Source organism: Numenius arquata, chromosome 6, assembly GCF_964106895.1.
Source record: "Numenius arquata chromosome 6, bNumArq3.hap1.1, whole genome shotgun sequence".
In the NCBI taxonomy this organism is placed as follows: domain Eukaryota; kingdom Metazoa; phylum Chordata; class Aves; order Charadriiformes; family Scolopacidae; genus Numenius; species Numenius arquata.
The window spans coordinates 1,039,816-1,066,275 of NC_133581.1; the positions used below are offsets into that span (position 1 = coordinate 1,039,816).

The 26,460-nt window shown below is 48.6% G+C and overlaps 1 protein-coding gene across 2 annotated transcripts in view; it reads left to right on the forward strand.

Moving 5' to 3' along the window:
• PLCB2 (phospholipase C beta 2) overlaps positions 1-25,969 on the forward strand; it is a 47,991-nt gene extending 22,022 nt beyond the window's left edge. The window contains exons 12-32 of one of the 2 annotated variants that reach the window (XM_074148469.1): positions 2,178-2,260; positions 3,013-3,097; positions 4,466-4,637; positions 5,494-5,591; positions 6,330-6,426; positions 7,326-7,410; positions 7,829-7,953; positions 8,938-9,092; positions 9,531-9,695; positions 10,739-10,838; positions 11,105-11,209; positions 12,466-12,556; positions 12,651-12,745; positions 14,461-14,514; positions 15,742-15,946; positions 16,159-16,327; positions 18,017-18,093; positions 20,147-20,242; positions 21,262-21,319; positions 21,975-22,061; positions 22,787-25,969. In XM_074148469.1, the coding sequence (XP_074004570.1) occupies positions 2,178-2,260; positions 3,013-3,097; positions 4,466-4,637; positions 5,494-5,591; positions 6,330-6,426; positions 7,326-7,410; positions 7,829-7,953; positions 8,938-9,092; positions 9,531-9,695; positions 10,739-10,838; positions 11,105-11,209; positions 12,466-12,556; positions 12,651-12,745; positions 14,461-14,514; positions 15,742-15,946; positions 16,159-16,327; positions 18,017-18,093; positions 20,147-20,242; positions 21,262-21,319; positions 21,975-22,061; positions 22,787-23,059 (2,475 nt within the window). In that variant the 3' untranslated portion in view covers positions 23,060-25,969. Of the gene's footprint in view, positions 1-2,177; positions 2,261-3,012; positions 3,098-4,465; positions 4,638-5,493; positions 5,592-6,329; positions 6,427-7,325; positions 7,411-7,828; positions 7,954-8,937; positions 9,093-9,530; positions 9,696-10,738; positions 10,839-11,104; positions 11,210-12,465; positions 12,557-12,648; positions 12,746-14,460; positions 14,515-15,741; positions 15,947-16,158; positions 16,328-18,016; positions 18,094-20,146; positions 20,243-21,261; positions 21,320-21,974; positions 22,062-22,786 lie in introns of both variants that reach the window. The other variant, XM_074148470.1, reaches the window with a different exon arrangement.
• Positions 25,970-26,460: the final 491 nt, after the last annotated feature.

Below are 26,460 nucleotides of genomic sequence, written 5' to 3' on the forward strand. Positions count from 1 at the left end.
GGCCAATAGCATCCTGGGGGCATCAAGAAGAGCGTGGCCAGCAGGTTGAGAGAGGTCATCCTCCCCCTCTGCTCTGCCCTGGTGAGGCCCCATCTGGAGCACTGGGTCCAGTTCTGGGCTCCCCAGTTCAAGAAGGACAGGGAACTGCTGGAGAGGGTCCAGCAGAGGGCTACAAAGATGATGAGGGGCCTGGAGCATCTCTCTGATGAGGAAAGGCTGAGGGACTTGGGTCTTTTTAGTCTGGAGAAGAGAAGACTGAGGGGGGGATCTGATCAATGCTTATAAATATTTAAAGGGTGGGTGTCAGGAGGATGGGGCCAGTCTTTTTCCAGTGGTGCCCAGTGACAGGACAAGGAGCAACAAGTACAAACTTGAATATAAGAAGTTCCATCTAAACATGAGGAGGAACTTCTTTCCTGTGAGGGTGGCAGAGCCCTGGAAGAGGCTGCCCAGAGAGGTGGTGGAGTCTCCTTCTCTGGAGACATTCAAACCCCACCTGGACACGTTCCTGTGGGACCTGCTCTGGGTGGACCTGCTCTGGCAGGGGGTTGGACTAGATGATCTCCAGAGGTCCCTTCCAACCCCATATCTTTCTGGGATTCTGTGAATTTATGGGTAGTTGTACATTGTACATCAGGGAAATAAACAAGGTGGGTTTTAGAAAACAAATGGTTAAAATGAGTTTATCTTCTCCCTGGGCTGCGGCAGGTTTCTGTGGCTCTCAGCCTCATGTGGTGGTGCTTTGGAGGAATAGTTTCAATTACTTCCTAATTACAGCTGCCCTCTGGTGTGCTGGGCGGACGGTGTCCCTGAGCAGTCGGCTCCCAGGACTCAGAAGCGCAGCGCAAAGCCTGCTTCTCCCTTGGAAATAGAGGGCATTTAACCACAGCGGCTCCAAAGAGCTTGCAGGTTAAAAAACAAGGCAACACACTTATTTTTTCTGCACTCCTTTGCACAGCTGCTGCCAACAGGCAGAGGCAGTTTAGATTCTTTTTAAAGCTATTTATTCTTATTCCATATATTTTCCCCAGTTCCTGTGCTTCACTACTACTAAAATATTTATGTGGGGGGAAAAAAAAACCCCAATCCTTAAGATCAGAGATATTGTCATACTCAGTGTCAGTAATTTCCCACATTCTGTAGTACCACTGCTGCTTTCTGCACAGCAGTTCCCTAAAACAGGAGAAATAATGACAGCTGTAGCCGCTGTAATTGCAGAGTTCTGCTAAAGCATGAGACTGTACCTCAAGGAAATTATAACCTGTTAACGCATCATGTGCCCGGGTTTTAGTTTTACATAATATGTAGATCTTTCCCTCCACACCTCTCTCCCTCTTCTACCATTGCCTGGGGCCTTTTAGTAGCTTTTTCTGTAGCTTCCCCTCCTCTGACCCTTGCAGTTTTCAGGAAAGTCCACGTGGTCCATGGAGGAGCAGCCGCGGCAGCTTCCCTCCGGGCTAAGATCATGGATGGAACCGTGGATTTTGGGGGGAGTAGGGGACTGTATTTGCAAAGGAGCAAATGACACTTCTTTAACCTGTCAATTAGCAGCACCAGAAAAGAAAATAGTGGAAAGTTTGTGGCAGTTCAACAGGAGCTTGGGGAAAATAGGATTTTATTTTTTTTCTTACATCATTAATGCTGAGAAGATTTCCATGGTATTTGCATTTGAAATGTCAGCACTGCTGGTTACTGAACATTCCAGTTTGCTGCTAGACAGAAGGGATTTATAAGCAGGTGAAATGATAGAAAATCAGACAGGTTCAGAGGGAAGTATAAATAGAGTTTGAAGCAGTTTCATCTGGTGCTGCGTACGGCTTTTTCTACCAATTCAAAGTGTGTGTGGCAGTGCCATGCCTGTGTGGCTAGGTGACTGCCGTCATTTCTGTATACACTAAACTATGTAAGAAAAATAAAAGCTCATACTCTTACATCTTTGGCTTCTTTTTTTATACCAAGCTATTAAGTTTAGCTGCACGTTGTATCCTCTGGAGCTGGAAATCTGGGCGGGTATGAAAAAGAAGACACTTCTCAACTTCTTACTGGGAGAAGATCAGTTACTTCAAAGAGAAGCCCCTGACAACGATCATTTTTGAGACCTGAATCTTGGGGGCCCATCGCTGCACGGCTCCTATTAATGAGTGCTAATCTTTTCTCTGACATCGCTTCTCCTTTAGGATGCCATTGAGGCCATTGCAGAAAGTGCTTTTAAAACATCTCTCTACCCTGTCATCCTGTCCTTTGAGAACCACGTGGACTCGTGAGTATCTGGTGACTGGGGACCAGATGTGGGAGAACTGTGTTCTCTGTTGTCCAGAGCAGAAAGTGTGCAGAAAAGGGCTGCTGGGTTGTCAGTGAGGGCCTGAGCTGAAATGAAACATCAGTTAAGATTTCTGAAGCAACTGAAGGTGGGTCACAGCTGAAAGATGAGCCATAAGAGTGACTGCAGAGTGAGAGTGACCACAATTGTGCAGCCTTTTAGCTGGAGATGGCAGAGTATGAACAAAGGGAGTCAGCATAGATAGGGACTTCAAGTCCGGTACCTGAAGGGGACCTACAGGAGAGATGGGGAGGGGCTCTTGATGAGGGAGGGGAGCCATAGGAGGAGGGGGAAGGGTTTGACACTGGAAGAGGGGAGATGGAGATGAGATGTGGGGAAGCAATTCTTTGCTGTGAGGGTGGTGAGAGCCTGGCCCAGGTTGCCCCGAGAAGCTGTGGCTGCCCCATCCCTGGAGGGGTTCAAGGCCAGGCTGGAGGGGGCTTGGGGCAACCTGCTCTGGTGGGAGGTGTCCCTGCCCAGGGCAGGGGGTGGCACTGGGGGGGTCTTTAAGGTCCCTTCCAACCCAAACCATTCTGTCACCCTATGATTCAAGATGTGCATAGCTGTCTGAGTGAAGGCAAAGGTGGTTTTCTGGGTAGAGTACATGAATCTTGTGATGGTTGTTCATACTTAGCTCTGGATTTGGGCATCTGTTTTCCTGTTCACTCCTGCTTCATCTCTTTGTTCCTTAGGCCCAAGCAGCAGGCGAAGATGGCCGAGTACTGCCGAACCATTTTTGGGGATATGCTGCTGACAGAGCCGCTGGAAAAATACCCAGTAAGTGGAAGCTGGGAAAGGAGACTGGTGGAGAGGTCTTTCTGAAAAAAACCGGTCACTCCTGGTGCCAGGAGATGCCACAACAGATACAAGGGCAGTGAAAGAGAAGGTGATGCCGTGGACAAATGAGCCTGGTTCTAGGAGTGAGCAACACAGTAAGTGGAGGGAAGACCTCTCAGTCTCAGAGGTTTTCCTGAGCACTTCCCTGACTCTGCTCTTATTTACCGCTGTGTGACCTGAGTGACTCTGGAAACTGAGCCCTGGGTAACCAAGCTGGACCAGTGGTACCAAGATGAGTCAGTGTATTTTTGTACACAGAACTGTTTCAAATCTGTCTGCCAGCATTTGTTTGGGAAAAAAACAGGAACGAGGACTTAGTAGCGTTTCAGGCTCTTCTACCAGTGCTTCTCGATTCCTGTTACCAACCTGGAAACACTCCCTTCCAGGTCCGTGACAAGCACAGCTCTGTGCTCGAGAGTAGCTGAGTGAAGCTCCAATCTGCCTGTCCCTAATCAACAGCTGCTTGTTTTGTGGACAGGGTGACATCTTTGGTGATCCCCATGCACACTGCTACTTCAGCTGCCTTGGGAAGGGACACAGATTCACAAATAACGGGCAGTGCCTGTGTTCTGCAAAGCATTGGGCAGTTCCTTGGGATATGTAATGGGGGGGCTGAGACACGTCGCCCAAGCGTCTCTTTTCAAGCACTAAGATGAAAAGAAGACCTGAAAGGAAACAGTGAGCAAGTCAGCAGTTGTCCACTGTCCAGACCTGTGTTGTTGTCCAGGCAATGGGCAGAAATGGGAGGATGTGTATGAGGAGAAACAGTTGGGGGTATTAGCTAAATTATTCATAGGCCTGTTGCTATCTGTACAGGGAGCGTAGGTCGGGAAGCATCTGAGTCACACATCCCTGGCTCGAGCCACCTACTCTGGGATCTTTCTCTCAAATCTGCTGCAGGCAGAGTGTTTAAATACGGCCTGAGTGCTGCTCTAGGACTGAGCCTCTGGGATAACGAGAGAAGTAGGTGGGATGCGAAAGCCAGAGGTGTGTGGATGCCCTCAGGCCATGGAGATGGTTTCTTAGCTGGGTGGCTGGGAACAGCGTGGCATGTGCAGGCAGCAGAATGTAAGAGGGCCAAGAGGTGCAAAATGCTGGTATGAAACCGAAGGTGAAGACTTAGGGAAAAAAATAATCACATAGATATAGTGGGGAACGCTGGCAGATGGAGAAATTAAGGAATACAGTGGGTGAGAGATGTGTCCATGCTCCAGTAAATGGCCGGGGGAATGGTACTGGGAGGGACAGGAGAGACGAGTGTTTGAATTCTTTGTGATGAAAATTCAGTATGAAGTTTATCTGTTGCAGCTGAAGCCAGGAGCTCCTTTACCAAGTCCTAAGGACCTCTTAGGGAAAATCTTGATTAAGAACAAAAAGAAACAATCTGTATCTGGGAAGAGGCAGAACTCTTTGAAGAAAGGGAGGAACGTGGAACCAGAAATCACTGAGCAGCCAATGCCAATGGATGCTGAAGATACTGGTATGTCTGAAGGGAAAACGGGGCTAGTACAGCCAGACGAGCGAGTCTGGCCCACTGGAGACCTTCCAAATCACCCAATACTAGCTTGAGGCAAGCCGATACTAGTCATTAATTCGGTTATCTAAAGGAGCAGCATAAGCTTTGAAGAGAAATTAAATCTTCAGAATATTTTTAAACCCTTCATCCCAACCAAAAGAGACAATCAGCTTATGCCCTGCCCATCAGGCAACTCTTGGGCCTACTCTGAGGCATACGGCTGCACGAGTTGGGAATTCATGGATACGTGCTGGCTACTGGGTTGATGGAAGGATGGATAATTCTTTACTGCTTGTATCTCCTGATAACCACAAATTCACCATGGCCTATTTCTTCACCTTGAGGTTCTTGAAGGTTTGTAGGACCTTCAGCCCCTCTCCCCTCCCCTCCTCCAGTCTCGAGGCTGTCACCTCTTGGGCTCAGAGACCCTGTGGTAGAACAGTGAATTATCAGTCCCTGTGATGGTAGGAGCACATGAAGCCATATGAAGACAAGGTGAACGCCACCACAGAGCACCTAGAAATGGACATTTATTGCCATGAATATGTACAACCTTGGTGGGGAAAACAGCACTGTGATTGTCACTCTTGGGGTGTGAGGGAATTCTGCAGGAGGAATGGTTTGGTCTCCTGAATGTGCTAGTCCAGAGTGGGTTGGTCCGTATTTGGATTTGGCTAATCAAATTGTATGATTCTTCCGCTTCTTGTTCCTGCATGACTTGATTGTGAGGTTTTGCAGAGCTCTCCATTGCTAGGAATCTGCAGTGTCTTGTCTCGGTGTGTTACTGATCCGTGCTGCTGATGTGGGCTCTGTGTCTTAGTCTGGGCAGGTGATGTGGCTGAAGAGGAACCAGAGGAAGAGGATGAACATCTCGGAAACCTGGATGAAGAGGAAATTAAAAAGATGCAGTCAGATGAGGTACTGTCACTGTTGTTTCTGTTCCTTTTCTGGTTTTTTTTCTGGCCTCCAGTTTTTTCTGGGGCCTCACCACATTGAGTCGAGATGAACCCAAAATGCAAAGGGGAATGAAGAGTGCTGTGACCAGTCGGGGCTTTCCTTCTCCTGTGACAACATGACTTCTGCCGGAGAAACTGAGTAAGAGAAATGACATTGCTCACATAGAGAATATGGCAGAAGAGTTCTTACTTCTGACTCTGCCTTTGATATTCTGCATGATTTGGAGATAATTGTTTGCCTCCGGGGTGTTCGGAGACGCTTAGCCTTAGTCTGATAAAAGTTGCTACCGAAACATGAAGTGCTGCTGCTGAAGGGGGAAGGAGGAGATCTGCATTCCCTTGAATAAAAAAAATCCATTTCCTATTTCCCTCTCCCAGTATCGCTCAGAGAGAAGGGAAAACAATGACCCCAGTTTGTCCCAGGCTCCATGCCTTGAGAGATTAACGAGGTCCTGGGCTTCTTACCTACTGATACCTCCCCATATGCCTCAGTTCCAGTTTTTTCCAAGCTGCTTAGAAACTCTGTGCCCCGACCATGCTGCCCACAATGTAACTGTAGGACCAGGAAGCCAAAGAAACTGGTGTGCTCTGGTGGGGGCAGCCACCAGAGTTCTCTGGTTGTGAAGCCCAAGTGTGTTTTGTTCCATCTCTAGGAAAGGTCTCTCCATGTATCTTCTCTTGGATTTTGCTTTCTGCTCAGGGCACTGCTGGTTTGGAAGTGACGGCGTACGAGGAAATGTCCAGCCTAGTTAATTACATACAGCCCATCAAATTTGACTCCTTTGAAGTCTCTGCCCGTAAGTCAAACTCAGTTCTTTCAGAATCCCGAGTATTTCTGTTCAGCCGGGAGAGCAGTGCTTTCAGATGCTGCTGTTTGTGACTCGCTTTCACCCGTTTGCTGTTGTGTTCTCTCGAACGCTTCCCTTCTGTCCTCCTCCCTGCAGTAAGGAATTGGTGAGGAGAAGTCAGGGCTATGTCTGATACTGCTCCCAGTTACACGGATGAGGACGAACAGAAACAGCCCAGAGGGCAGTGCCGTCTCTCTGGATGTGCCTTGCTGCTTCTGAGGGCAGGGATGAGCCCAGCTTTTCTTAACGTCCGCGACTGGCCTTCCTCTTCTGCGGTGACTGGACAGAGAAAGAGCTCAAACACTGAAAATGCATGCAATTTCTTCAGACACAATAGGTTCCTCTAAACGGTTCCCACATTTGGGTCTAGCTTTGAGTGAGCTGGTTTGGTGAAAGAAAGAAAAGAAAAAGAAAAAAAATAGGGGAGCGAAGAAGAGGAAACTTGACAAAATAAAGATCTTTGTGCAAGACTGAATATTTGGATTTACATGGAACTAAAACTCCAGGCAGGAGCTATTCTCTAAATGGCACTGAAATCCAGAAGGAGATGGACAAAGTTATTGCCATTTAAGCTTTGTGAGCCCATCCTGTCTGTACTCTATCGAGTTCCTGTCCTGTAGTGCACAACTATTGTCTCCCTGGTAAAAATAAATCACCTTTTATGGAGTATTATTCTTGAGTCCCTTTTCAAGGGACCAGAGAAAGGTAAATTACCTTGATAGAAACCTGTACCTGGTAGAAGGTGGGAGTAAACAGGCCAAGTGCTTCTTGGGTCCATCAGGCTCCCCCCACGCAGTTGGGGCTGTTCATGCCTTTCTTCTAAATGCTTTCTTACCTTCTGTTTCTAGAGAAGAACCGGAGTTACGTCATCTCTTCCTTCACGGAGCTGAAGGCTTACGATCTACTAACCAAGTTCCCCATGCAGTTTGTGGAGTATCCTTTTGGCAGCCTTGGTCCCGCGCAGTTGGTTGTAGGGAATATCAGAGCTAGCCTGACATCTGGGTAAGGCTGAGGCACAGCCAACTGGCTTCTGATTTCAGGAGCTGGTAAACTCTTTTATCAGAGATATAAAGCCTGCAGGTGGGACACAGGGTCTTCCAGGGTGGCTTTGGGGGCTGTGCCCAGAGATTCACGGGATGTGTCCTGCTGTAGTGAACACTAGATGCTTGTCCTTAAGTGGAAAGGATGTGGGAAAGGAGCCTGTTGTTGCCAAGGCCTTTCTTTCTTCTTGTCTGGAAGGCTCTGAGTGTTCGGAAGCAGAGCTTAAACAACTTTCATAATCAGAGTACGTGAGGTAGCCCCAGGGTACACAAGGAGTGCTCCAGACTTGTTTCCTATAGAGCAACTGTAGATACAACAAGCGACAGATGAGCCGGATTTATCCCAAAGGCACCCGGATGGACTCCTCTAATTACATGCCCCAGATGTTCTGGAACGTCGGCTGTCAGATGGTGGCACTCAACTTCCAGACCATGGGTGAGTGTCATGTTGTCCTCCAGCTTCTGAAGGGGTGAGGCTGTGTGCTCATCTTCATTGTCTCTTCCTCCACTGCTGTTTCCCTGAAACCAGCCTTATTTTATTTTCCGTCTCCCCCAGCCCAAAAGCACTTTTCTAGGCCCAGCACAGACCTGTGTCCAGTCCTACACACTTGTGCATACACACATACATGGGTTTGCCATCACCCAGTGCCTGGTACCATCTCTGGCTGTCTCGTAACATGATGTCAGACTAAATAACGTGGACGATGCATCAGAAGCTCCCGCTTCCCCTGAGCTGCTTCCCCTTTTGCGAGGCAGCGGGCAGAGCTCCATCTGGCTACGGGACTGGTGTCTCTGCTGTTATTTCCAGTATTTTGACCTGAACATAGAAGAAGGGCCTTGCTGCACATCTAGCATGAGAAGGAGACAAAGAAAAGCCTCCAGAGAAAGCTATTCTTTACCCCTCTTCCTCCATGTCTTATGTATAGAGAGTGTAGGAGACCAGCTGTAGGATCAGTAGGAGAAGAAAAGAAGCTACTTAAAAGGGAGAGAGTGAGAGATGGGTTGTGATGAGGATGTCACACCAAAGACAGGTACAGAAACCACGAGACAGTGTTCTCAAGAGAAGTGGCAGAGGAGAAGATGGACTGAGAGGAGACCCAAACTGAAAGAGGGAAGGAGTAGAGGGGTTCAGACAACTATTTACTTCACACCCAAAAATAGCAGATACTTCTTAAAATAGGTTTTAATTTAGTTCTACCCAGGACTTATGGTGCAATCATAAGCAAACCGCTTACCTTTTGTATACCAGCTGCTGTAATATTTTTCCCTGTAGGGTGCTGAGAGGCTTAATTAGTTTTTGAAGTGGCTTTGTGAGCCCTTGACTGGCAGGGGCTGTGAAAGTACAGCACCTTTCAGCTCACCCGTAGCACATGAGCCACCTGATGAGGTCCCACAGAAATTTTTCTCTCCTCTATCTCAGATGTCCCCATGCAGCAGAACATGGCTCTGTTTGAGTTCAACGGCCAGTGTGGCTACCTGCTCAAGCATGAATTCATGCGGCGTCCGGACAAGCAGTTTGACCCCTTCTCTGTGGACCGCATTGATGTGGTGGTGGCAAGCACCCTCTCTGTCACGGCAAGTACACACCACGGTGCTGTTCCTCCCCCGGCAGCCAGTTCCTGGCACCACGTATATAACTGGCATCTACGTCCCTGCTATTTATTACCCAGTAGGGTTCTTAGTGGCACATGAACCCCCAGAGTCCTGTGGGAGAACGTTACCATGGAAACTCCCAGTCTTTTCACTATTTTAAATTAATCATAATCGCATGAAAATGGAAAATTAGCATCTGCCACACAGAAGAAGCCAAGGCTGGGATGATGGGGAGGGAGGAGGTTGAAGTGCTGAAGCGAGAAACATGGGTGGAGGTAAAAGAAGAGCCTGTTGTGGATTGGAAGCTGCAGCAGAGGAGATGTTTTGGGGTGGGAGAGTGACTTTGGGGTGAAGGTATGGGTGGGTTCTCCTCTTTTATTCTTTTCAGCAGTTGCTAATTAAGTTTCTGCTTGTTCATAGATACTCTCTGGGCAGTTCCTCTCAGACCGCAGTGTGAAGACCTATGTGGAAGTGGAGCTGTTTGGGTTACCAAGGGACACAAAACGCAAATACAGAACCAAACTGACCTCCACTGCCAACTCCATTAACCCTGTGTGGAAAGAGGAGGCTTTCGTTTTTGAAAAGGTAATGATATTTGATAGTAATCTAGACAGAGAATCCTTAAAGATCCTGGTGGCCACAAGCACTGTGTCTTGAGAGGTCAGTGACAGAAGGGACTCCCTTCTGGAGATCCCGGTCATGGCTTTAGACACACAAGGCCTGAGGTGTTGCTTTCTCAGCTAAGTTCCAAACCAACTCTCCATCAATATTTCCCTGAACAGACACGGGGTAGCTGGGAATGTTTCTGGAAGTCTCCTGTTTGTGGTGCATTTCAGCCTCAATTGACTCATCAGCTTTGAAAATTTCAAGCGCCAGGAAGCAGAAAGGAGCTGAGTGTCTGTGGTTAAATTGTAAATGAGAAGCAGACAAACTGGAGGAGTAGTGGGACCAGAGGGAGGGTTTCTGTGCCAGAATACGGAAAGCTGCCCTGTTTGTCCACAGGAATTCAGTGGTCACTAATCCAGCTACGGGGTACGAGGAAGTTAAGTCAAAGGTGAAAGTAATGTCTGGCCTTTCAGTAGCAAAAAAATACACGTTACACAATTCACCTCTGTTGAGCACACTGAAAGCGCAGATATTTTCAGCCTACTTGTGATGTGGTAGATAAATATTATCCTCATTTCAGAAAACACTTTTCAGGCTTCAGTTCTGGCAGAATAATTTTTAGTTCATTTTATGGCAGAAGAAAATGGGGGAGGCGGGAGGCAAGAGCCCTTATGGCAAAGTTCCCAAGCTTGTGAAATTATCCTCCCGAGTTCCTTCCCTTCTGTGGTGAATTGCTTCAGGGAAGCTGTGGTTTGGGGGTTTCTTTCCCCATTTTTTCTTTGGGGATCTTCTGTGATCCCTGTCTCTCCTCTGAGAGGCCTGTGGTTTGTGGCATTTCTGTGAATTCATTTATGTCCGTGATAAACTGTAGCCTTAAATTACAAGATGCAGAAGTAGGCAATGACTTCCTTGGCGAGATGGCGTTGTTTTGGTGGAAGGAGGAGAGAGTAAAGCTCTGCTTAGTGGAGCCAGGATGCTGTTAGAGGTGAGGACACTGGTGCCTTACTCTGTTTTTTCCTTAGATCATGATGCCTGAGTTGGCATCTCTCAAAATTGTGGCTTTGGAGGAAGGAGGGAAGTTCATCGGCCATCGTGTCATTCCCATTATTGCAATGCACTCAGGTAAATTTTGTGGAAATTCCTTCAGCTTTTGTGCCCTTGAGACCTGTCCACTGGAAGCTGTAAAGAAGACACAAACATCTGTGTATTTTGCTACTTAATCTCCATTCCTGGAGGCAGTGGAGCCTTCAAATTCATCCTATTACCTTAGCTTAATTCCGTGATATGTTCTCCATGCCCTCCTGTAAGGAGAGACTCTTTTACTGTTGGAACACAGAGAGAAGGGACAGAGATTCTGTCAGCTCAGCTCTTGTGCTTTCTGCTTTCAGGCTATCACCACATTTGTCTCCGCAGTGAGAGCAACATGCCCCTCACCATGCCTTCCCTCTTTGTGTACCTGGAAGTGAAGGATTATGTTCCCGATGCGTGGGCAGGTAGTTACGCCTTAGAATGCGTGTGGGGGGTGCTCAAACTGGGATCCAGAAGCATATTTCCAGCCTGGGGTGTGCTTTCCTCCTGCACCCTTAATTCCTTGTCAGGGTGGGACTTGAGGAGATGCCAACACCCTGTCACAGCCTCGCTCATCAGAAGAGTGGGTGCTTGCACCCTAACTGTGACTGGTTCCCCGTAAGGGCTGAGGGACACGCCAGAGGTGCAGTGCAGGTGGAACTGTCTCTCTGGTTTGCAGTGGGTCAGCCTTTTTACTACTTTTATTCAGAGGCAGGGAGAGGTTTCCTCACGTGAAGAGGTGATAACTATTGGGGGCTTACAAGGGGGAAGGGTTTGACACTGACAGAGGGGAGATTGAGATGAGATGTGGGGAAGAACTTCTCTGCTGTGAGGGTGGTGAGAGCCTGGCCCAGGTTGCCCAGAGAAGCTGTGGCTGCCCCATCCCTGGAGGGGTTCAAGGCCAGGTTGGAGGGGGCTTGGAGCAACCTGGTCTGGTGGGAGGTGTCCCCCCCCCATCATTGAACTTGGGTGATCTTTAAGGTCCCTTCCAACCCAAATCACTCTATGATTCTGTGATTCTATGAATAGGGCTTTAGGGAGCACAGGAGAGTTCCTCTTCCCTGTTGGAAGAGAGAGATGTTCTCGCTGGTACTGAGCTACAGTGATCGGCCTTTAAAAAGGGAATGGTCACACAGGGAGAGATGAATCAGGGAAGAAGCCCCACTGAAGGGATTAACAACAGAACTTTTAATGATCTTGAACAAAACCGTGCAGAATGTGACAGCATCAGCCACAGTTGTTGTTGTGAATACTTCTCATGTTTCCTCTCTCTTCCTCTGTGTTTATACAAATGAATCTTCTTCATGGGGGATATCCTGTCAAATTGATGGTTTTAACACATATTTGTAAAAAAGACCAAGTTTATACAGCATTGGACTGGAGTTGGAGCAGGGAGCTGTCAGGTTAGGAAAGTCTTAACCTGGCTTTGGATTTTGGGAGCAAAATGCTCTTCTCAGAGCTGCCCTCAATATCAGTGGTGAGCCATCACCTCAGACAGGGACTAAGGTGATGACCGTCCCCTCCCTGGGTGGTGTCTGGGAGAAGCTTGTTAGAAGCAGAGAATACAAAATATTCTCCACCATCTCCTGTCCTGGGCCAGAAAGGAAACCAGAAGGGAAGGAAAATCATAGTAGAATGAGTTATTTGATAACGTGAGCAAAGACTTCCTCTTTGTTTCTAGATCTGACTATTGCTCTCTCCAACCCCATTAAGTTCTTCAGTCTGCAAGACAAGAGATCAGATAAGCTGAAAGATGGCTCGGGGGAGGTAAGGTTTTCCAGGTTCTGTCATTGTCTCTAAAACGCGTTGCATGGATTCAGCCTGAAATAACAGAGCTTTGCTGGACCTCTGATCTTTGCTGTAGAGACTTGGCACACAGAGGAACGTCTCATCTGCCGAAACTAACGGGATGCCAGACTCCGCTGGGAAATTCAGCGCTCCTCTTTCCAACGGGCCCACAGGTAACGCTGGCGGGGGGGGGCTGAGCTACAAGTAGAAGGGAAAGCCTGGGCTCAACAGGTTGAAAGAGACAGAGCTGGAGGCTGAAGAACCTTGCTAACGGGGTCAGAACATCTCGGGCCAAGGCACCAACTTAAATTCTGCTCTTTGTCATTAATGGCAAAATTTCACTGAATTTCACTGAATTTTTAGAGTTGGAAGGGACCATAAAGATCATCTAGTCCAACTCCCCTGCCGAAGCAGGATGCTCCCCTGCTGAAGCAGGATAAAAGTTGTAGTTATCCCCTGACTGGGCTGGAGGGAGTGTGATGTGAAAACTTTTTTACTCCTCAATGGAAAAGCCATCTCAGGTATCTACTGAGAATACCCAGAAACATGCTGAAGGCCCAACTGGCGTGAACACTGGCTCTCCCCTCCAGTCGTGCTGCTGCTCCCTGTGTGCAGACGCTGAGGTCTCTGGTAGATGCGCTCGGTTTTCCAGGTTCAGCACAGAGTTCCCTGGGATATAACCACTGTCCTAGCAGGAAGTGGCCTGCGGCAGAGATGCAGTCTCTCATCTGAAGTGTAAAACTGGAGGTTGGATATTGATTTTGAGCAAAGACTTGGTAATTCTGGATATTTGTGAGACAAAGGTGTTAAGATCTGGCTTGGTTTCATCCCATAATACCTCACTGCTCTTCACCTCTGTTGTTCTTTTCAAGGGCCTCTTTCTGTAGATCACTGTTGATTTCTGACATTTTTAAGTACGTTTAGATCCCCCTGAAAACTCTGTACCTTGTGAAGCTGTGCTTGCACCTGTGTCCAGTTGTATAACAGCTGGGAGCTCAGCTGAACCCCGAACTCTATAAGATCCAGTCCAAGCTCTGAGTGAGCAGATCCCACAGCTGGCATTCTGCAAGGGTGGGAATGGGGCACAGGCCTGTGGTTTGACCACTAGAGTAAATGGGAACCCGTTAACATAACAAGGGCAAAAACTACTTCACTCTGACCAAATGAGTTGAAAAAAAGTTATGGATTTGCTTTAGTAGAAATCAAAAGACAAAGCATTTATTGCTAGGTTTAAAGAAGCTCTAGCAGAGAAAGATCTTCCTAACAGTATGTTTGTTCCTTTCACACTGGCACCTTCTTGGCCTTACAAAACAAGATACAAAACAGATGTTAAAGGTGTAGTATTGGGGAAGGTGACAGAAGGAATGTTCCTCAAACACACTTCTAATCCAAACTAACTGATAGAATAATTTCAGGTTAGGTAAGAGCACATCCCCTACCATTCACTTAATTACCTCATTGTCTTCTGTTGTGCTTTAGAGTAATAGACAGCTGATCAGTGTTTCTTCCATATAAACTGTATCAGTGTCATTAGTGTCCTTTCAAACATGTTGGTATCAAAACAATGGGTTTTCTCAAATTTCAGCCCAGAACATCTTTCCCACCCAATCAAACCAAGTTTACATGTGCCAAATCCTCCCCAGCAATATCCAGCTAATACAAAGCCAATGCCCTTTTTCTCTGGCAAAGCAGAGAGTCCTGTTCCCCTTCTGATGACCCTGCTAACAAAGTTCCCAAGCACTTAAGCATCTCAGCAGCTGAATTAATTCCTTTGTAGTCACACCAACATCCTTCATGTGGCCCGTGTTCTTGAGGAGCTCTCCGCCATCCGTTTTCAACCCGAAGAGCCGAGATAGAACGTAATCAGGAACCTCTTTTGTGATTTCAGGAGCCGCAGCTTTTGCCAAGGATGAAAATGTGATCGAAGTGATGCAGATTGCAGGTAATTAACTCCTCTCATGCTGCTCACGTGGGCTGCGGCCCCGTCAGTCAATCCTACATTCCCTCTCTGCCCAATTTCTGACGGGGATAGAGATGAACCCTGTTTTGCAAATTAAAAAAAAAACCTGACCCAACCCTGCCTGTTGTAGCCAGCACTAAAGACAAACCGTTTGCCCATTTTGACAAGTGCCATGGTGTGCGGCAAGCTCTTCAGCTGGGATGGAGCTCTCTGGCTGGGATGGAGCTCACAGCCAGTCTCGAGGAGAAAAGAGGCTTGAAGTTGCCACGGTCCCTGCCTTGCTGGTCATCTGCACGGGTAGGGCAGAAGAGCTTCGGACTGCTCCAGCTTTACCCCTCCGAGGCCAGTGGTTGCAGCAGTTTAAAAGTTATCCCTGAAATAAAACGTTGCCCTGGACAGAGCTATAATGACTTTAAATATGTTCTCTGGTAAAAAGCATCACATTGTGTGGAAGCACCGTGGGCTCTGGTTTGAGAGTCTATAGTCTTGTGTTTAAGCCGTACCCTGGCATTTCCTCAGTACAAGCCTTTTCGAAGGAGCTGACCCTGCGCAGCATCATGTTGCAGACACACCCACAAGTTCTGTGAATTTTTACACATTCCAAGCCAAAAAAAAAAAAAGTGACTTCCCCTGAGAAGGTAACTCCCTGTGGCCTTTGTGCCACAGATAACCACATCTGACTGACTTGCTGCTGCCAGATAACAAGTTCTCCAGCAGTTCACAGGCATCCTTCCCCACTTTGCCATTTGCCTCAAAAAATCTCTCATTTATTCCTCACAAATGAAGAAATTCCAGACACTAAAACTGGAAGGGATGAAAGCACCTCTCTTTGTAACTCAGTTTTGCGAAATAATAAGTAATGAAATAACAAAGCTTTTCCCTTATAATTAGAGCCCCCAAGTCGCCTACAATTGTGCTATCCTTGGGATACTTAGAATTGTGGAAAAGGGTGCAAGGCACACGACAGACAGCCTGGCACAGCACCACCAGTGTGTTCCTCTGGCCAGAACACCACAAGGCAGCAATTCTTCTGGCCATCCCATGCCAGGCATCCACCAGGTGGTGACCTGAGCTGCGTGGGATGCTGAGAAGAGGGAGAAAAAGCTGAATGAAGGCAGTGCTGAAAAAACTGTCTGACCCCCAAAGGCATCGCAGCAGGTTGAGAAATGCTGGGTGAGAGAAACAGCCTCTCTTTATTTTCTATTTCAGAGCCCCAGACAGCCAGCCTCGCGGAGCTGCAGCAGATTAAGGTCTTTCTGAGGCTCCTGAAGAAGCAGGAGAAGGAACTGAGGGAGCTGGAGCGGAAAGGAAGTAAACGCAGGGAGGAGCTGCTGCAGAAATATTCTGTGCTCTTTTCGGAGTCTGCCTGCTATGGAGGCAAGAAAAGGAACACCAGGAAAACCCAGAAGAAGAGGTAAATACAGCACATGGTCTCCAGCAGGGCCTGGCCTGTGGGTCTCATCCCCAGCCCAAAGCAGAGGGATCCCCAAGAGAAACACGGGCTCCCCTTGTCCAAAGGAAGCGCGGCGTGGTGGGGGCAGCCACAGCTCCCTGGGGGGTGGGTGGGAAGGTCAGGGTGGTATCAGCATCTCTAGAAGCAGCACAGCCACTGTGTCTGTTCTGCAGGAGTCTGACAACGGGTGACGTTGGTACATGTGCAAATCCTGTAGACGTGGCAGAAAGCATTGACAGCCGAGTTTTGGAACTGAGGGAGAGGCTGGAGATGGACCTTATCCAACTGGGGGAGGAACACCACGATGGGATTCGAAGGAAGAAGGAGCAGCACGCCACCGAGGTAAGGACTGCGAGTGTCAACAGAAGCTGTAGCCTAGGAGAGCCCCTGCAAGGACAGCCTGAAAAACCAAGTTCTTCACTAAACTGTGAGATTGGAAAAGTGGCCACAGGGCAGAAAACACCCCTCTGAGCATTGTCTGGTCCAGGAAGGTAACTGAGAATGTAGGCAGTGATGTTTATTTGTTAGAAGCTATAACAATCCAGCAGAAACTTTTTTTAAAGGCCTGCAATTTGAAAAAAAAAAAAAAAAAAAGAGAAGCCGCGTGTTGGAGCACATGAGGCTCCATCTGCTCAAACCCCAACAGCTTAGCTTGGGGTTAACGTGGCATTTATTGGCTTCACACGCTGCCAGGTGCCAGCGTGGGTACGTGAGGCTGTACCACGCTTCTCACCACTCCCTGCTCCATGCCGCACCATCAGAGGCAGGGTGACACACAGGCACGGGGAAGCCCTGCAGGGTCACCAGTGGCAGCCATCATTAAAGACATGCCGTGGGGACAGCCACACTCACTGCTGTCATCCCATGAGGACAGATAACGTGGGAACAGAGCAGCCGTTGCCACATCCAGGCTAATAAAATGAAAGCCTTGCAGGAGACAGTGCTCCTGGGACCACCCTTTTAGCACTGGATCTCACTCCTCTTGAAATCTGGGAAGCGTTTTGCTGTTTGACTTGGTAGAAGTCAGAGTAAGCGTCCACGTAGGGTGTCACCAGCGAGTCCTGACAGTGCACCGGTGTTTCCCGCTCCCTCAGACCCCCCACCTTAAGCACAAACCAGCCAGAGACACAGTAACACCTGGAGACAAAGGGCATTCCACAAGAAGGTGATAATAAATATGGCGTATGCCATCTGTTCCAATGAAAGGGGGATGATTCCGGGGTTTGGAAACCTTTTCCTATCCGTACTTTCCGAAGGAGTTTGCATCATGTCTTAAATCTTAGGTTCCCTGGTGCACTTCAGCTTGACGAGCACCTTGCAAGCTGTCTACAAGACTGGCTGGTCTGGCCTATACCAACCCCCAGGGGAAAAAACCTGCCCCTTGAGAACTAGCTCACCTGGAAATCGTGCTTAGCCCCAGAGAGAAGCCAAAGCAATAAAACATCCTTGTCTCACAACTCTGTCAAAGACTGTGAGATTCAGTGGGCAAGGCTACAAAAAGGCAATAAAACCCCTTGAGGTGTTACTGCCGAGCACGTAGCCCAGCAGCCAGGGCTCTTCCTTCCAGGCTTCTCGCAGCAGGGCGGGCAGGTCTCGCTGCGCTGACGCTCTGCCAGGAGTTTCCACAGAGCTTTGTTTCCACGAGACAGAGGCCCATCCTCTCTCTGGCCTCTCTTGGTTCGAAGGTAAGATTTACTGCTGTTTCCCACCTGCCCACAAGTACAGGGACTCTGGTGCTGCCTCCAGCACAGAGGGAGGAAGCTGTCGGTAAAGATAACCCGGAGGCGTGTGGTGGCTCACGGGGTGCCTTTCGGAGCCTTGGAGGAGTCAGTCCAGGAGCGTGGCCCAATCTGTGTGCACAGCTGAGCTCACTGCTGTGGTGCACAGCTTTGCACAAAGCCTGGAGGATGAGCTGGCCCCTGGAATTCAGTGAGGGAGGGAGAAAGCTGAATCCGGCGGTAATTTACGGATGGTGTGCTGTGTCCCGTCTCGGTTTGTTTGGTTTTGATCCTGTTTTCATCCCTTGAACAGCAAGTTCTGAAGATAACAGAGCTCGCCAGAGCGAAGCAGGCAGCTGAGCTGAAGGCGCTGAAGGAGTCATCAGAAAGGTAAACTTAGTATTTGCATAACAAAGTAATAATGCACAGCTCTCCTCTGGGGTGGCATTCTCTGCTAGATGTCAAAGCGCTGTACTGCAGACACGAGGCACCACACAGGGTAGGAGTGTTCAGGCTGCAGTGAGGAGCCTTGACTGACTGATTTAGAAAGACAGGAAATAAGACTGCTGGTCACTGGGTGTCATCTCTATCTGCTGGGGTCAGTACATCCCATAATCCCTTCCAGGGACCAGCTCAGTCTAAGTGAATTGGGCATCTTGGTGCCAGTACTTAAATAAACCGGCAGAATCAATTCACCAGTTTCTGGTCAGGCGCTTATCCATTTGTTCTTGCAATAACACTGTCCTGGAGCTAAAATCCTCGCTCGTTCCTCCTTCCCATTAAATCCTCCCTCAGCCGTAGTTGCTAAATCAGGCAAAACTTCCTCTTTTTGTGTGCTCTATTGAGACAGTCTCTGGTTCTCTCTGCTCTGCAGCACAGACAAGACTAAGAAAAACAGGTCGAGTAGCTGGGTAATGTTTTTCTAACAATCCAGTGTCGTTTAGTACAGTCACATCTCACATCTCCGGCTGGCTGTGAGGAGCTCCAGGAAGATTTAAGCATCTTGAGCAACGGGCAGTAAAATGGCGGTTAAATTTGGTATGAATAAATACAAAATAATGTGAACGGAAGAAACCAGCCATAGCTCAACTGTGCACAGGGATGAGCTGCTGTCACTCAGGAGAGAGACCTCCAGCTGCTGTGGGTACTCCCAGAGCCAGCTCAGCAGTCACAGCTCTTCAGTGCCTGAAGTGGCAAACAGAATTTTTGGAATTATACGGAAAGAAAGAGATTCAAAGTCAGAATTACGCCGCTGGCTCCATCTCCATAGTGCAGTCACCTTTTCCGTGTGCCAGCTCCAACAAAGAGCTCTGAAAGAGCAAGGAGGGGGTGGCAAGGACAGGCAGCAGCCAGGAGACATTTCTGCACAAAAAGAAATGAAATAGGACTCAGCTCGGAGAACAGATGATTGAGGGGGATGTGACAGAAGTGTGTAAATTCACGAATGGGGTGCAGAAGAAGAATAGGGAAGTGACTACTGTTTCTCCCAGGAGAAGAAATGTGGGGCAGCCAGTGATGTTCCAGGGAGTACTGTCCCACAGCACAGCAATGAAGTTCTTTTCCTCTCAGGGCAAGGACCTGTGAAGTCCAAAAGTAGAGCTAAACTCCATTGATGGGAGAGGAACGTAGAGAAGCTGGAGGATAGACTGGAAACTGGGAAGGCGGAGGAGGGAAAGGTTACCCTACGCTAGTTCTCTTACACTGCTCTTAACCAGCTGCTCTGTCCTGATGGGCCACAAGGCGATGGCCAGTCTTACGGCCACCTTAGCAGCTGTCCTGCTGTGATCATCGTGTACGTGCAGGGCCAGGGTGAAGAACTCATGGTGCACCAGCAGCCTTTAATGCTCTGGCATTAACACCTTCCTCTGCCGGGCTTCTCACGCTCTCTGGGCTGCCGTCGGCAGATTTGGTGGCTGCACAGGCCTCAGTCGGGGCACAGGGCTGAGGCTTCCTGGGCTTTGGGCTCTTCATCTTTTCTACTGGTTGATCAAATGCCTTTAAGTGTTTATGCTTTCTGCTTTGCACGTCACAGCCCATAGTTATGTGCCTTTCTGCTTCCTTCAGGGCTTCTTCTTAGCTCTCCTATGCAGCCGTGTAGCTCTCTCTTTCTTTCTGTCTTTCTTTTTCATTTAGCAGCGTAGGTAGTTTCAGCAAGTCTCCTGCTGCTCCAGAGGAACCCAATGTAGGTCTACAAAACAACTGAATAATACAACATGTACATCTATTTTTCTCTTGTCCTTTTGTTATGAGTCACTTTAAAAATAAAAAAAAAAGAAAAAGTTACAAGACAAGAATATTTTAAGACGTAGGGCTTTCTGCTGCACAGTCACTCAGACTTTGCTTTTCTGGACAGCAGAGCACTCCAGAGAGTGACCGTGGAGGGGCTGCTTCAGCCCCTGGTTTGTACCCAGTCCCACCCCTCACAGTGCTCTTCTCTCCACAGCAATATTAAAGACATCAAGAAGAAGCTGGAGGCAAAGAGAGTGGACCGAATCCAGACCATGATGAGGAACACGAGTGACAAGGCTGCTCAGGAGAGGTACGGGGTAGATGTCATGGGCTTTGGCTGTGCAGTCCTGCTGGGGCAGGGAACAGCGCTCCACACCAGCCTCTCACCATCAGGGAAACCTTTTAACCCAACCAGGCCGGCAGTGGCAGCGCTGGGGGGTGAGGGACAGGGTGCTGCCTGCCCTCACGCCTGGGTTAGCAGGTTTTCTCCATAGGCTGAATTTTTGTAAGACAGTCTGCAAGGTTGGTTCCACTTACTGGACTCCGGAATAGCCTGAGCAGAGAGCAGTGCCTTAAAAATGCCTCCTGCCCCGCTGCACGGAATAGCAGCTTGTATGGAATTACAGGGGGAGGGCATTACAAATGGAGAAATTGCACCTTGAAGACAAACCTCCCCTGCACCCGTCTCTCTGGTTCTCTTAAATGGGATATAAACTAATTGCTGAGGTGACAGCACACATTCCAGTCACTTCAGCTGAAGCCTAAGAGAACATCCCAACACCTCCTGCCTCCCCTCGTGCCTTGGTGGGTATTCCTCTGCCCCCAGAGTCAAAGGCAGGCCTTCCCCAGCCTCTCTAGACTCTGTAATCAGTTCAGCCCCCTCTCAGTGAAGAGGCTGTGTCTGGGCACAGGATGGCTGGAGCCTTCCTGCCCCTTCCCGCTGTTCTAAAAGGTGCAGTCAAGTACTGTGTGCCACCAATCGGCTGTAGCAGCTCCGCGTGTCCCAGGGTACAGGAGAGGGTGCACTACCTCCTTTGCTTCCGGCTCACAGCAAGGTCCCTCTGCTGTCTGTTAAGCTGAAAAAAATAGAATCTTGCATCCAATTATTTGGCTTATGTCTCAGTCAAATTTGAATAGTGTTTTATTTGCCTTTCCTAAAATGACAGCAGCCTCTCAGTGTGGGAGGACGCTGAGAATGTAACACACCCGTGTTCCCATGTGGGCACCAGCATCCTGTCCTGTCCCACTGCCGGCACTTACCGGTACTGATAAACTTACATAGAGATAACAGATGGATCGTAAGGTTTTATACATTTCCTTTCTTTAAAGGTTGAAGAAAGAAATTAATAACTCCCACATTCAGGAAGCGGTGCAAACAATCAAACTGGTGAGTTCTCCTGTGACCATCTGCCCCAGCGTCTCTGCTTTCTGTCCCCTGCACACCCTCAGCATCTCGGACAGAGCGAGTTCTCCCGGGCATTTAAATCCCGTAACGGCTGCTGCACCGAGGCCCCCGAGTGTCTGTGTGACAGCCAAAGCGCAGCTGGAGACAGCGACTGCCCTTCCTAAAATACTGCAGGTCCCTAAGGGTCGTGTCTGTCCTCCCACCCGCTCAGAGATGTGGCACAAACAGAGCCGTCCGGGATATTTTGCACTTTTAATTCAGTGAATTTTTATGAGCAGTGTAACCCCCCACCTGTTTAATGATGTGCAAAATTTTGCAGAAGGGGAGGATCCCTAAGGATCTCATCTCTGCCCTTCAGAGACCCAGCCCCTTGTTGACCAGACCGTGTGTGTCTCTGTGTGTGTGCATACACTTGTGCACACACTTGTGATGCTTCCCGAGTGTTGGAGCTCAACGTCCCGCGTGCCACACGAATAACTTGGAGGCAGCAGAAATTGTTCAGAATTGGGAATGAGGGGGACACTGTGACGTGTGCTCTCTAACCCTGCCTCTTGCTGTTATAAGCTGGGGTGGCTAAAGCATTTCTTTATAAAAACTTAAATATGAGTGTGTTTGTTTTACTTTGTTCTTTTTAAAGGTGACAGAGAAGACGGCCAGGTACCAGCAGAAGCTGGAAGAGAAGCAGGCAGATAATCTGAGAACAATCAAGGAGAAGGAAAGTCAGGTAAATTCTCAGGTTCATTCTCTAAGCAATCCTGCTTCAGCAGGGGAGTTGGACTAGATGATCTATATGGTCCCTTCCAACTCTAAAAAAATTCAGTGAAATTCAGTGAAATTCAGTAAAGGCGAAGCTGAAGCTCAGGGTCAATGTTGTGTCTCAGGGAACCCAAAACAGTACAGGGGATCAGTCTGCCTCATGTGTTCTGTAATGAATGCTACACTCATCCTCCCCACACACACACCCACTGTGTGCTGAGAGAATGAATGACTTAGAAGGTGGTTCTACAGGAGCCCACACAGCTCTAAGTCAGAGGCGCTGCACTCCCACGGTCCCTGGGCCAGCACTAACCCCCCTAAATCTAAAGTGTGATGAAAATGTGTCTTGAGAGGAGCTGAGTCTCATCCCTGAGCTCCTCAGACGCTCAGAACACACAGGACACACTCATGCTCCTTCAAGGCTGATGTGCAGAGAACCTGCAGGCTGAATGCAGCAAACTGTGGTGCAAATGAGAGTAATGTAAATCAGCAAATACTCTCCGCTTCCACCTTCAGGGCAGCCAGAGATGGCCTGAGGGGTGCAGAGAAGTCATTCAATATAGGGCTGAGACCAAAATTATAAGTGCTAACATCTCATCATACTGGTCTGTCTCAGAGCAGGTTTTATACCCTTCTCGGCCTGAGATTTGCTCGGCTTCGGTGCTTAGAGTGATCTGAGGTCTCTGTTTGCAGCTCCAGCAGGAGGCACTGGCAGAGTACGAGGAGAAATTGAGAAGTCTGAGTATGGAGGTGCAGGAGATGGTGAAGAACTACGCAAAAGCAGGATTTCCTGGAAAGCCAGAGACTCAGAAGGAAGCAGAGCAGAGCGTTCCTGAGGGAGAACAAGGCTCCAGAGAACACCTGGAAGAAAAGATCCCAGTGGCAGAGGTGTCAAGGCCTACAGCAGCCATGCCTGAGCCCCCAGGAGCTCAAACAGATGTTGAGATTGAAGAAAGCATATTATGAGATGCTTTCCTTTCTTACTGTTCCATTTCAAGAAGGTTTAGGGAGGTACATAGTGAAGTTAAAGACCAGCTTGACAAACTACTACTATCCCTTTCCACTCTGGGGAGCTCCTGGAATCCCTCAGGAATTTACTGCTCTGTTATCCTAGATATTGGAAGGAGCCTGAGGAGATCACCCTTCCGAGAGTGCTTCACGCTCTTTGTTTCCCTCAGCACCGAGGGATTGAAGCAGCACGAAAGGGTGAAGACAAGCGATGTGCTGGCATTCACGGCAGCATCTACTTTCATATTTTAGTCTGGATTCAGACTTGAGTTTTTAGAGTGAGTTCCCTCATCATTCATCACATGCATCTCTTCACACCACCATGGTCCCAGAGCTAGATCCCTTTGAGCGAAGTTTTAACGGCGAGACCCTCTCCAGCAGCCCCCCCAGTTTGCTCCTACCAGCTGAGAGCCCAGAGTGAAGCCTACACAGCCCCCGTTCATGGGAGGAAAGGTCAGTCTGATAGAAGCTTACACCATTTTCTGTCAGCATGTCACTTCCTTACACAACCAGTGCTGTTTTTTCATTGCTTCTCCACCCAGTGACAGTAAACTGGTATCCACCCAACATAAACCAGCATTTCCTTCTGTGGAAATGGGCATTACCAGCATTGGAGCTTTAGTTCTTTCTAATCTCCCCTTGTTCCCAGGGGCTGATTCTCAGTCCAGATTCTAGCTTTGACTCTCACAGGACTTCAGGCAAGTTCTCAGCTCAGGATCCATATCTCCTGAAGACCCTGCCAGCCTTGAGCAGGCTCCTTGGGCAATTACAATCCATATTATGAGGATTTCTTCCCGCTACCACAAAAGCACTTGCAGAGTTCTCATCTGCAGCAATTTGACATTTTTAGAGCTTCACTGAAACTTTTTCTCATGAAGCTGCATTAGTTCCATATTATGGGCTTAGAATAACAACAGTTAACACAATTTCTAAACTGTTTCATAATAATTTTGTTGCTGAAACAAAGAGCCAGGCAGTTTTATTGCCCGTAAGGTTCCCTTACACTGAAAGCTGAGTCTGGCTCTCGAGAAAACCCATTGAGTTACCCAGTCAAGTAGCAGAAAGTGGTTCTCTGGAGCTGCTTTTACAAGCTGCCATCCCCGATAGTGACAACAGAGGGCTCAGCAGTGATCTGCAGGATCCGATCCTCGCTGCTGGGAAACCCAAACTGCCCAAATGTCTGTGTTCTTTAGACCCCTGGGGGGACACGACACACTGCTCCTGCCATTTGCTCTCCCCTTAGGAGTGCATCATACCTTGGCCCTCAAAGCTTTATCCCTTCTCATTTTAGATGAAGTACGTCCTCCTGTGACTCACAGCAGTGCCCCCCTGCTTTGGGGACACAACAAATAAGTCTCATTCCACTACCAAAGTCTAATGAAAGTTGCCCAAAGGGCAAGTGGTCCTCGGCCTCCTCCAGCCCCGACACTGCTCCTCTGCTTCACCATCACAAAACCTTCCAGCCAAACACAGGGACAGGTTCCCAATGGCTTGGTCTTGTCTTGCAAGCAAGGAGGAGTAGGTTCCTCTTTGCCATTGTCACACCAGCACTTTCTGGGACAGCAGAGCCTTATTTTGTGAATGCAGAACTAGCACCAGTGCCCCCGTCCCCACCTCCACACAGACTTTCCCTCACCTGCTTCATGACCTTGGGCACCGAGCAGCTTTGAACACAGCAAGTTCTCACTCCTCCAGAAGGAAGGAACTGGAAACATATGGTCCAACTCTTTTCCTAGCACCATTTAAGACAGACTTTGCTTAAGGCTCTAAAAAAATAGCAGGAAATGGCAATAATTCAGTACAGTGCAGCCACATCCCGGCCTTCCTCACACCACTCCTGAAACACCATTAGCCCAGGAAGCAGAGTTTGTCCTGCCAGAGTTTCCTCGCACCAGGTCCCCAGAACCCTGTAAAATTCAGCACTGGTGGTCACCAGATTTCCCCAGCAGAGGAGGGGGGACAGACCTGATCCCCCACAAACGAGTCAGCCCTCACCAGTCCTACACTTATAAACAGCAAGATTTAATTAAGAGGTGAAATAAGATATAATTAGGGCTACACAAGGAAATGGAAACTGCAACTATTTTATTACAAGCTGTTATCCTAAAGATATGGTACCATAGATCAAATTTTCCAAATTTTTCAGCGAAACAAAAACGAAAACAACAACAAACCCCCCGAACACTGCTGAAGAGAAATGGGGGGGAATGGGCCCCCCCAATCCTCACCCTGCAATTGAGCAGATCCGAGACTACTGCAGCCTTAGCCCCCGCCGCCGGGAGACCCTCGTGCTGCTGAACCCTCAGTGTATTGATCTGGCCATTCAGCCAAAATAGCGCCGCCTCCCAGAGCTGCAGAGGGGACAGTGGCTTTAAACCCTGCCATGGCAGAGAAACAGGTGACACCGTGGTCTGAAAGAGGAGCTTCTTCCATCCTTGTTATTGAAATTTTGCCCTTAATTTGAGATAATACTAGAAGAGCCATGTTCTCGACCGGAGCAACAGTCTCCCCAACATTTCACCTCACGAAGTCCCCCCTCACCTTGTTCTTCAGGCTTCTCTCTTTTCCCGAAAGCTGAGCTCAGTCTCAGCAAACCTACAGCCTGCAGTGGTTGTTACCTGCCAACAGTTACACCTAGAAACTGCATTGATAAACGCATTATGAAGTGCTGCTAGGAAAAAAACAAACAAGAAAAAACCCAAACCCCCAGAACCCAAACGCTCAAGGAGGTGTGAGAGAGAAGCTGTTCCAAGCCTGGTCCGACATCCCCGAAGAGACCATACCTCCCCCACGGTGTTAACACAACACTGGAATTGTAAATTTATGACTTATTTATTTTTAAAAAATAAATAAAACATTGCATTTCTTAAAAAATGGGATCACCTTCTTTTTTAACTGCAGTTAAAATGTGGATACGGGAGCAAGTCCCGGCCCTTGGCCAACGTAGCACACGTCGACAGAGACACCGTGTGCCCGGCCCTTTCTGCCATCTCTGCCCACGGTTCTCAGACTGAACTCCAGCTGCTCAACACGCACCCGGGGGGGTTTAAGCCTCACACCCTTCTCGCACGCATTGCCCTCCCCCCTGGATCATTCCATTCCTTATTGTGTTCAATGACCAAATCCTTTTTTGACTCAAGTCAAAACCCTGCTCCTGGTCCCCTCCCTTGCAGGCCACCTTGTCCCGCTGACAGTGGCCACCACCCCCTCCTCGGCCCAGGTCGGAGCGGGAGCCGTGGTGGTGGGCAGACAGACAGACACCCGTTTGAGGAGGACAGACAGACAGCGGTGTATACACAGGTGCAATGGGGAGATGACAGCAGTCACAGACTCCCCGTTTGATTCAGCAAATTGTTCAC